Source organism: Heterodontus francisci, unplaced genomic scaffold, assembly GCF_036365525.1.
Source record: "Heterodontus francisci isolate sHetFra1 unplaced genomic scaffold, sHetFra1.hap1 HAP1_SCAFFOLD_386, whole genome shotgun sequence".
NCBI lineage: Eukaryota > Metazoa > Chordata > Chondrichthyes > Heterodontiformes > Heterodontidae > Heterodontus > Heterodontus francisci.
The window spans coordinates 532,029-543,433 of record NW_027140456.1 but is presented as its reverse complement, the minus strand read 5'-3'; the positions used below and the strand labels follow the sequence as shown (position 1 = coordinate 543,433).

At 43.6% G+C, this 11,405-nt stretch overlaps 1 protein-coding gene across 1 annotated transcript; it reads left to right on the top strand.

Annotated features, from left to right (window-relative positions):
* Positions 1 to 256: 256 nt before the first annotated feature.
* Positions 257 to 4,487, top strand: LOC137359864 (probable G-protein coupled receptor 139). Its single transcript, XM_068025546.1, has 3 exons — positions 257 to 350; positions 1,925 to 1,999; positions 3,589 to 4,487. Exons 1-3 carry the CDS (start codon positions 257 to 259, stop codon positions 4,485 to 4,487), a joined length of 1,068 nt encoding a protein of 355 aa, XP_067881647.1.
* The last annotated feature ends 6,918 nt before the right edge of the window (positions 4,488 to 11,405 follow it).

Sequence of the window (11,405 nt, the reverse complement as noted above, 5' to 3'; positions counted from 1 at the left end):
ATGTCAGCCAAGTGCGAGTCTCAGCTCATTCCATCTTCTCTGCCTCTGGAGAATCCTCGGCACCATTTGGCAAGAATACAACCTGTCCTCGAGGCGGCCAACACCCATAGCATATACACCCTACTGAGCCAGCGGCCCTGTGAGCCGCATGGAAGATGGCAGGATCCCCGAGGATGCATTGTACAGCGAGCTCGTCACGGGTATCAGATCCATTGGCCGTCCATGTCTCCACTTTAAACATGTCTGCAAACACGACATGAAGTCCTGTGACAATGACCACACGTCTTGGGAATCAGTTGCCAGTGATCGCCAGAAGTTGCGGATTGCCATAATGGTGGAGCTAAAGACTGGCTAGTCGAAGAGACTTAGTAGTTGGCAGGAAAAAAAGGCAGAAGTGCAAGGAGAGAGCCAAATGTCTAACAGCCCCAGCTAACAATTGTATCTGCAGCGCCTGTGGAAGAGTCTATCACTCTCGAAGTAGCCTTTTGTAGCCTATCCAGGCGCTGCTCCACAAATTAATGACCACCTCCATGAACTTCCCATTTGTCTCTCGAGACAAGGAGGTCGAGTTGTGCAAAGGAAACCCGAACCAAGTCGTAATGTCAGACATAGAAGCCCGACCCGACCCAACCCAAACACAACACATGCTGACGGATCCCTTCAGGAACAGGTCCGGGACCAGGCCTTTACCCATGTACTGATGCAAAGGCCTACCCCCCCGTCCCGACTACGACGGGTCCCGACGACATGTGTCGGGTTCGGTTCGGGTCTGGAATTCGGGCTCGCGTCGGATTTCCTTTTCACACCTGCACAAGGAAGCCGAAGAAGAAGAAGATTGATGGGTCTCAGAGCCACCCGTCGTCTCGCCCTACCGCCACTCCACCCATCGCCCCCTGGGAAAATCACTGTATACTCCCTTCCAGCCTCGACGACAAACGTTCACCACTTCTCTCTGATTTCTGGCCCTGAGTCAATGTCACATCCGCACTATCGCTGTCCCTTGAATCAACGGGTTTCAGTTAATATAGCGAGTCTATTAAATGATACTTGTCCACCATACCATTTTCTTAAATGCATACACATAACAACAGCCATACTATTCTCATCAACCCTCTCTGTCACTTCATCAAAGACCTCCACAATCTTAGAGATAATTTCCCAGTAATATATCGGTGATGCTAGTCATTTATTAATCCATTTATTTTCCCAATATTTTACCCAAGTTTATGCCTCTAGAAATGTTCCTGCCAACAATGTTTGATTTACTAGTCTGTACTCCTTTAAAAAAATCGGTGCACAACATTTCCATCCCTACAGTCTTCTGGCAGCAATACTATATTCCAAGGGGATTGATAGATTCTCGCCACTGCCTCGAATGTTTCCAACTTTCCTTCCCTCAACAATCCTCATCTGAGCCCGGTCGATGATCAGATTTATTTTGGTTCAGCACTGTTGATTTGAAAGGGGTTAACTGAACCTGTTTGTTCATTGACTGTTATTAACGACAGTCTCTATGGATCCTAATTGTATCTCTCGGTGTTTCCCTCCTCTATTAATATGGCACTTTTTTCAATCCATTAGCCAATGTATCAGCGGAGCATCAAGCCTGCTAGTGACAGATTTCAGTGACTCCAGAGCGAGAGATAGAGGATATATTGAAATTTGACTATAATAGTTTGGAATGTTACAACAAGAAGTCATAATCTGAAAATATTAGATTGGAAAGTTGCAATAATGGATCAGAATCTGAGAGGAATATATTGGAATGTTACTACAATGGACCAGAATCTGAGAGGAATATATTGGAATGTTACTACAATGGATCAGAATCTGAGAATGGTAGATTGGAAAGTTACAATAATGGGCAGGAGCATCTCCTCGTATGTTAACTATCTTTCTGCAAATTATGATTCCTTCTCATTAGAACTTCGGATCCTTTTTGTACTAACCATTTTTCAATACATTTACTATCCAATCCTCGCTATTGTTGGTGTCCCTGGTGAGTCACAGATCGAGCTCATAATTCTATGCGCCATATTTAACTGCATTGATGTTGTTTTGCCATTTATTCTGCCATCCTTGTTGCTGCTGTTGTCCCTTGTAAACATCTATCTCCAGCTATTAGATATCACTGTAATATGGCTCGCATTTAAACATTGGAGCGCCAAAGTCAGGATCTTTGGGCTCCACCATAAGCCTTGTTCCCTGTCCAATGACTCAATTCCCCTCCCAGGTCAATGTCTGAGGCTAATCCAACTTGTTTAAAATCTCTGAATTCTGATTGACCCTGAATTCAGTTCCAAACACATATCCTCTCCATTACCAAACCTGTCTATTAACAGCTCCATAATATCACATTCTGGTCCCTGCCTCAGCCCGTCTGCTGCATAAATCTTCACCTTTGTTAAATCCAGACTTGGCTATTACAACGCTATCATGACCAGGTCTAGAATAGCCTGCTCTCTGGTTGGCTCATGGACAAGCTGCTCTTCGAAATTATCCCACATGCACTCTACATGCTCATCTCCCGGGCTGCCTTTGCCAATCTGATTCCTCCAAACTATATGGAGATTAAATTCTACCGTGATTATTGCTGTACCTTTCACACAAGCCCTATTATTTCTTTCTGTATGCTCTGTCGTGCAGTGTGTCTACACTTAGACGTCCTACAAACTACTCCCACAAGTGACTTCTCACCTTTGCTTTTCCTTATCTTTGCCCAAACTGATTCACAGTTTGGCCTTCGGAACTAAGGTCAATTCTCACTATTGTACCAATCATCCTTAATTAACAGATCTATCCCACCACTTTTTTGTAGCTTTCTGTCCCTCCGAAATGACGAGTACCCTTGAATATTCAGGTCCCATACTTGCATACATCCCTCTAGTCCCGAAAACAGCCATTTACTCACTCCCGATTCCATCTGAAACCTGTTTTTATTAACTCTATGTTTGAGCTCACTCACCATCCCTAATTTAAACTTGCCCTCTCGCAGAAAGGCCTGTAACAGGTAAAACAATTAGATCTGTCACTGAATGCATGGACTAGTGTACACATTTTGCCCGAAACCATTGTTATTACTCCCGACCTTACATAAAACTTCTGATAATTTCCCTTGTTTCCTGTTAATTTAGTGGCGACTGTGATTGTTTGTTTCTTCATTTTCTTGTGTCTCAGTCAGTCCAACATTTAAATTCCTATCCAAGAGTGAAGTACTGGAAATACTCAGCAGGTCTGGCAGCAACTTTGGAGGGTGAAACAGAGTTAATATTTAAGGTCAATGAACCTGCTCAGAACCAGGAGTAATTGGACGTGGAACAGCTTTTACACCAGCCAGGGAAAGGAGGGAAGGAAGACTTAGGATCGACATTGAGCTCAACAATTTCAGTGTCATACCTTATGTCACATAATCTCTCCTGCTTCTCATCGTGTCACAGACCTTCCTGTTTATTTTTTTCAGGTGCAATCATTACAATGCATCAATGGAGAGAGTATCATGTTTAACATTCTCAATATGTACTCAATCAAACGATTAACTTGGCACTCAGCCTGTTGTCTAATTTCCCTGTTTACTTCCCTTCCTCACAGTTAACCTAGTGACAATTATGATCCTGTCACGGGGCAAGTGTGGTCTCTCCGAATGTGTCACTCGCTACCTGGTGGCCATGGCAGTAGCAGATCTCCTGGTTGTTATCATCGACCTGATATTGAGGCAGATTCCAATTCTTTATCGGGAACAGTTTCTTTTCTTGCAGTCTATCGACGTTTGCAATATCCACGCCGTTCTGCTGTTTGCAGCCACTGACTGTTCTGTCTGGTTCACCGTTTCTTTTACCTTCGATCGATTTGTGGCCATTTGTTGCCAGAAGTTGAAAAGTAAATATTGTACGGAAAGAACGGCGACGGTCGTCCTGGGAACAATAACTTTGCTGAGCTCTTTGAAAAACATCACCTGGTATTTTATGTTGACAGGTCGTTATGTGCTGTTCAACAATCCATGGTTTTGTTTGGTAATGATGAATGTTTGGTTATCTCCGGTCTGGGTAGGAATTGAGTTCCTCCATTACATTGTAACCCCGTGTGTCCCATTTGTTGTGATTCTGCTGCTCAACGCTTTCACTGTCAGGCACATTTTAGTGAGCAGCAGAGGGCGCAAGAGGCTCCGGGCTTGTAGCAATGGGGAGAATCCCAGGGACCCAGAAATGGAGAGCCGCAGAAAATCCATCATCTTATTGTTAGTTATCTCAGCGAATTTCATACTCTTATGGGCAATGTTTACGGTGAGTCTGCTAGCTCTCCGAATGCTGTATTTGGGGTATTATTCTGCAGATCTACCTGATTTTGTAATGGAAATGGCTTTCATGTTGCAGCTACTGAGTTGCTGCACAAACACTTGTATTTATGCTGTGACCCAGGCCAAGTTCAGAAAGCAATTGAAAAATATGCTGCAATATCCCTTTACTCGAATGAATAAATTGATTCATTGATGAGAAGAACTGAATCACTGACTATTTTCAGCATTTCCGCATTTTATTTCACAGTTCCAACATCCGAGAGATGGGGCCTGTCGATGTGGTGACAGAGCATGGTGGAGGGAGTCTGTCACTATAAAGGCAGAGTGGGCAAGGTTACTGTCACCACAGTGATTGAGCGGTGGCAAGTCCCTGCTGCCATGATGAAATAACGGGGCCTGTTACCATGGTGATGATGGGATGGAAGTATGGGGGCAGAGAATGTTGCCCATACTGGTGCAGAGATTGGGGCAGGCCTGGTTATCATAATGAAGACACAATGGAGAGGGGGCGGGGCCTGGCATCCAGCCATTTGAGCAGAATGCGAGACAGGCCAGAGTTTTAACTCTCCAGAATGAGCGGGCTGGAGGTGGTGATATGGTGTAGAACTGTGTGCAAGGCTGGTGGTGCTGTTCCCGTCACCATCCCACCCACGCTATAATGTTATGAGCAGCGATGGAAGTGACAAACCGCCCGCTCTCACCAGGCCAATTGAGACCCTTTGGTGACCAATTATTTAAGGGTCCCCTTCTACAGCTGCTGCTAAAATTCAGCACCTTAACCTCTAGATGCTGATCGGTAAAACCTGGCAGTCACCTTGTGACCCAGGGGGACCGACCTGATCATGTGCCCTGTGCCACACAGAAGGCTCCCCAGCAGCGTAAGCTACCTGCCACTGGAGGAATTAAGTGGACTAAAAGGGGTCATGGAATATCTTTAGCAAACAGGGATAAGGAAAATCCCAAAGCCTTTTAATCAAATATAAGGAGCAAGAGGGTAACTCGAGAAAGGATTGGCCCACTCAAGGACAAAGGAGGAAAGTTATGCGTGGAGTCAGAGAAAATGGGTGAGATTCTAAACGAGTACTTTGCATCGGTATTCATCGAGGAGAGGGACATGACGGATGCAGAGGTTAGGGACAGATGTTTGATTACCCTAGGCCAAGTCGGCATAAGGAGGGAGGAAGTGTTGGGTATTCCAAAAGGCATTAAGGTGGACAAGTCCCCAGGTCCGGATGGGATCTATCCCAGATTACTGAGGGAAGCGAGAGAGGAAATAGCTGGGGCCTTAACAGATATCTTTGCAGCATCCTTAAACACGGGTGAGGTCCTGGAGGACTGGAGAGTTGCTAATGTTGTCCCTTTGTTTCAGAAGGGTAGCAGGAAAAATCCAGGTAATCATAGACTGGTGAGCCTGACGTCAGTGGTAGGAAAGCTGCTGGAGAAGATACTGAGGGATAGGATCTATTCCCATTTGGAAGAAAATGGGCTTATCAGTGATAGGCAACATGGTTTTGTGCAGGGAAGGTCATGTCTTACCAACTTAATAGAATTTTTTCAGGAAGTGACAATGTTGATTGTTGAGGGAAGGGCTGTAGATGTGATACACATGGACTTCATTAAGGCGTTTGATAAGGTTCCCCATGGTAGGCTGATGGAGAACGTGAAGTCGCATGGGGTCCAGGGTGTACTGGCTAGATGGATAAAGAACTGGCTGGGCAACAGGAGACAGAGAGTAGCAGTGGAAGGTAGTTTCTCAAAATGGAGACGTGTGACCAGTGGTGTTCCACAGGGATCCGTGCTGGGACCACTGTTGTATGTGATATACATAAATGATTTGGAGGAAAGTATAGGTGGTCTGATTAGCAAGTTTGCAGACGACACTAAGATTGGTGGAGCAGCAGATAGTGAAGGGGACTGTCAGAGAATACAGCAGAATATAGATAGATTGGAGAGTTGGGCAGAGAAATGGCAGATGGAGTTCATTCAGGGCGAATGCGAGGTGATGCAATTTGGAAGATCCAATTCAAGAGTGAACTATACAGTAAATGGAAAAGTCCTGTGGAAAATTGATGTACAGAGAGATTTGGGTGTTCAGGTCCAATTTTCCCTGAAGGTGGCAACGCAGGTCAATAGAGTGGTCAAGAATGCATACGGCATGCTTTCCTTCATCGGGCGGGGTATTGAGTACATGTGTTGGCAGGTCATGTTCCAGTTGTATAAGACTTTGGTTCGGCCACATTTGGAATACTGCTTGCAGTTCTGGTTGCAGTTCACCAGGATGTTGCCTGGTATGGAGGGCGCTAGCTATGAAGAGAGGTTGAGTAGATTAGGATTATTATCATAGAAAGACAAAGGTTGAGGGGGATCTGAATGAGGTGTACAAAATCTTGAGACGTATAGACAGGGTGGATACCAAGAAGCTTTTTCCCAGGGTGGGGGATTCAATTACTAGGGGTCACGAGTCCAAAGTGAGAGGGGAAATGTTTAGGGGGGATATTCGTGGAAAGTTCTGCGTGGGGGTGCCTGGAACGCATTGCCAGCGGAGGTGATAGACGCGAGGACGACAGCATCTTTTAAGATGTATCTAGACATTTACATGAATGGGCAGGAAGCAAAGAGATACAGACCCTTAGAAAATAGGCGACATGTTTAGATAGAGGATCTGGATCGGCGCAGGCTTGGAGGGCCGAAGAGCCTGTTCCTGTGCTGTAATTTTCTTTGTTTTTTGTCCCGCTTCCCTCCTAAACGATACTCTCCCCGGTCATCATGGCCCAGATGATTGCACCACTGAGGACTGAAATGCCACTTACATGCAAAGAGGTGAACATCCACATTTCTCAGCAGTCTGCTCTGCTCCGACTGGTGCTGCTGGGACTGAGGATGCACAGGCCTGCTGATTGGCTGACAGCACTTGCAGGCGAGTCATCCTGACTCAGTGGAGTGGATGCCCTACCCGGGGCAAATTATTAGCCTGGGCCAGGTATAATTATGGTGCAGCTTCCAGGGCAAGGAGAGGCGGGCTCTTTGAACAGCGGCCGCGCCCTTCTCCCAGAAAGCATGTGTGGAAAGCGTCATTGAAGGCTCCGCCCACTGGCGGTATTCATACCAACCAGGACAACAACAACAACAACAAGAGGAAGAGAGAAGATGGTGAAAGCATTCAGCCTGAATTCTTGATAATGTTTTTAAGTCGGTATCACCCTACATTAGACTTTATAGTGCTTTACACGATTTTATACGGGCTCAAATCGATTCTAATAAGTGCAATTCTTTATTACCTTTATTTGTTTATTCATCCTTTCTCACTCTTTATGTTCCTTTACTATCCTTTATAATTCCTTATAACTATTACCAATCCTTTATAATACTCCATACTCCTTTTTAACCAGGCATAATTATTTATAGTATTTTATTCCTTTTTAACAATCTGTAATCATTTATGACATTGTATGATCCGTTGTAAGTCTTTAAAATTATTTAAAGTACTTTATAACACTTTAGAGCATTTTATTAACCGTTATGACACTTTATAAACCTTTATAAATCTAAACAATTATATCTCATCCATTGTAACAACTTGACATTTTTTATAATCCTTTGACATACTTTACAGTCGTCTCTAACCATTTAAAACGTTATAATTCTTTAAAATACTTTACCACCCTTTCGAATTCCCATAATCCTTCTTAAATCTGTGTGAAATCTCTATAAACAATGATAATATTTCATAAACCTTTGTAATCCGTTAATAATTCGTTCTAAGTGCTTCCAACTCTTTATAATTCTTTATGCACTTTAACATATTTTATGCCTCTTTATAATCTTTTATAATTCTTTGCAACCCTTCAACATTTTCCATAATCCTTTATGATCTTTATAACCTTAATAAACATTTTCTAACTTGTTAAAGCGATTTTAATCTTTGAGAAAGTTTTACAACTCTCAAGTTGAATTGCTAATCCATTATAACGTTTTATAATCTTTCATAATCTTCATAAAGCCTTAACAATCCTTTATGATTCATTATTTCCCTTATAATCACTTATAAATGTATCACACTTTTAAAATGTCGCAATCCTTTATAACAGTTAACAATCTTTATAACCCTTCCTAATCAATATAATACTTCATAATCCTTATAACCTTTTACAACTATTCAGAATCTTTATAGACCTTTCTAGTGATAGAGCTCTTCATAATCCTTTGTAAGCCATTAAAACCCTTTATAATTCTGCATCAGCCTTTCGAATCCTTCATAATGCTTTACAACCTTCATATCCCTTTACGTAATTTGTAATCCTCTATAAAGTTTCGTAATCCTTATAATCTGTTATAACACATTAATACATTGTTATAATCCCTTACAAACGTTTATAATCCTTTAGAAAGCCATATAATTCTTTATCGCCTTTATATCTGCTTATAATTCTTTATAATCCGTTTAACACTTCGTAATGCTTTGGTATCCTCTCATAAATTATAATCCTGTACAACTCTTTGTAATCCATGATAATCCTTTATAATTTTTTTTATCACCCTTTATAATTCGTCATGATCCTTTCTAACAATTCATGGCTCTTAAGAATCACATGTAATCCTTTCTGAAAATTTAGCAATGTATAATAATTTAAAATCTTTGCTTTACTTCATAATCCTTTAAATCCATTTATAACCTTTTATAATCCTTTAGATGCCTTATAAATCTCTACACACCGAGATATTCTATATTAATTTACAGCCCTTTAAATAATACGCTGCACTCTTTTGGAAACCTTATAATCCTTTAGAGCCATTTTTAATCCCTGTATTATGTTTATAATGACTTATTATGTTGAAAGACCAGTATCATCATTTATAATCCCTTTGGGTTCTTTATAGCCGTTTAGAAAGATTTGTAAGTCTTTAAAAGCAAATTCGTTTTCTTATAATCTTTATACTCCTACATGACCCTTTCCAAGCCTTTATAAACTTTGTGACAAGCATTCATATATCTTTGTAATCCTTTATTACCGATTATAACACTTTACATTGTGTGGAGCATATTATGCAGGAATCCCCTGTGGCCGTTCCCCTCAATAATAAGTATACCGTTTTGGATACGGTTGTGGGGGGTGGGGGGGGGTAACCTACCAGGGGAAAGCCACAGCGGCCAGGTCTCTGGCACTGAGCCTGGCTCTGTGGCTCAGAAGGGAAGGGGGGAGTAAAGGAGAGCGATAGTGAAAGGAGATTCAATGGTTAGAGGAACAGACAGGAGATTCTGTGGTCGCGAACGAGACTCCCGGATGGTATGTTGCCTCCCGAGTGCCAGGGTCAGGGATGTGTCGGATCGAGTCTACAGGATTCTTAAGGGGGAGGGGGAGGGGGAGCAGCCAGAGGTCGTAGTACACATCGGTACCAATGACATAGCTAGGAAAAGGGATGAGGACCTGAAAAGCGAATATAGGGAGTTAGGTTGGAAGCTAAAAGGCAGGACGAGAAGAAAGTAATCTCAGGATGATACCGGAGCCACGTGCTAGTGAGGCGAGAAACAGGGAGCGAGTGCAGCTGAACACGTGGCTACAGAGCTGGTGCGGGAGGGAGGGCTTCAGATATGTGGATCATCGGGATACCTTCTGGGGAAGGTGGGACCTTTACAAGAAGGACGGGTTGCATCTGAACTGGAGGGGCACCAATATCCAGGGAGGGAGGTTTGCTAGAGCTCTTCGGGAGGGTTTAAACTAGTTTGGCAGGGGGATGGGAACCGGATCTACGGATCAGTGGATGTGGATGCTGTTGAACAGGCAGATACAGAATGCAGAGTGTCTGTGATGATGGTTAGACAATTGACAGGGCAAAGTTGCAGCCAGTATAATGGGTTGAAGTGTGTCTATTTTAACGCAAGAAGTGTCAGGAATAAGGGTGATGAACTTAGAGCATGGATCAGTACTTGGAGCTACGATGTTGTGGCCATTACGGAGACGTGGATATCACACGGGCAGGAATGGATCTTGGTTGTTCCGGGGTTTAGATGTTTCAAAAGGAACATGGAGGGAGGTAAAAGAGGTGGGGGAGTGGCATTGCTAATCGGGGATAGTATCACAGCTGCAGAAAGGGAGGTCGTCGAGGATGGTTTGTCTACTAAGTCATTATGGGTGGAAGTCAGAAACAGGAAAGGAGCAATCACCTTATTCGGAGTTTTCTATAGACCCCGCAATAACAGCAGAGACATGGAGGAACAGATTGGGAGGCAGATTTTGGAAAGGTGCAGAAGTAACAGGGTTGTTGTCATGGGTGACTTCAACTTCCCTAATATTGATTGGAACCTTCTTAGTGCAAATAGTTTGGATGGAGCACTTTTTGTCAGCTGTGTCCAAGACGGTTTCCTGACTCAAAATGTAGATAGGCCGACTAGAGGGGAGACTATGTTGGATTTGGTGCTTGGCAACGAACCAGGCCAGGTGGCAGATCTCTCCGTGGGAGAGCATTTCAGAGATAGTGATCACAACTCCCTGACCTTTACTATAGTCATGGAGAGGGACAGGAGCAGACAGGATCGGAAAATATTTAATTGGGGGAGGGGGAATTACAATAATATTAGGCAGGAACTGGGGAGCATAAATTGGAGACAGATGTTTTCAGGGAAATGCTGGGCAGAAATGTGGAGGTTGTTCAGGGAGCACTTGCTGCGACTGCAGGATAGGTTTGCCCTGATGAGGCAAGGAAGGGATGGTAGGGTGAAGGAACATTGGATGACAAGAGATGTGGAACAGGTAGTCAAGAGGAAGAAGGAAACTTACTTAAGGTTGAGGAAGGTTGAGGAAGCAAGGATCAGACAGGGCTCTAGAGGGTTACAAGGTAGCCAGGAAGGAACTGAAAAATGGACTTAGGGGAGCGAGAAGGGGACATGAAAAAGTCTTGGCGGGTAGGATTAAGGAGAATCCCAAGGCGTTCTACACTTATGTGAGGAACAAGAGGATGGCCAGAGTGAGGGTATGGACGATCAGGGATAGTGGAGGGAACTTGTGCCTGGAGCCGGAGGAGGTAGGGGAGGTCCTGAATGAATACTTTGCTTCTGTATTCACTCGTGAGAGGGACCTGGTCGTTTGTGAGGACAGCGTGAAACAGGGTGATA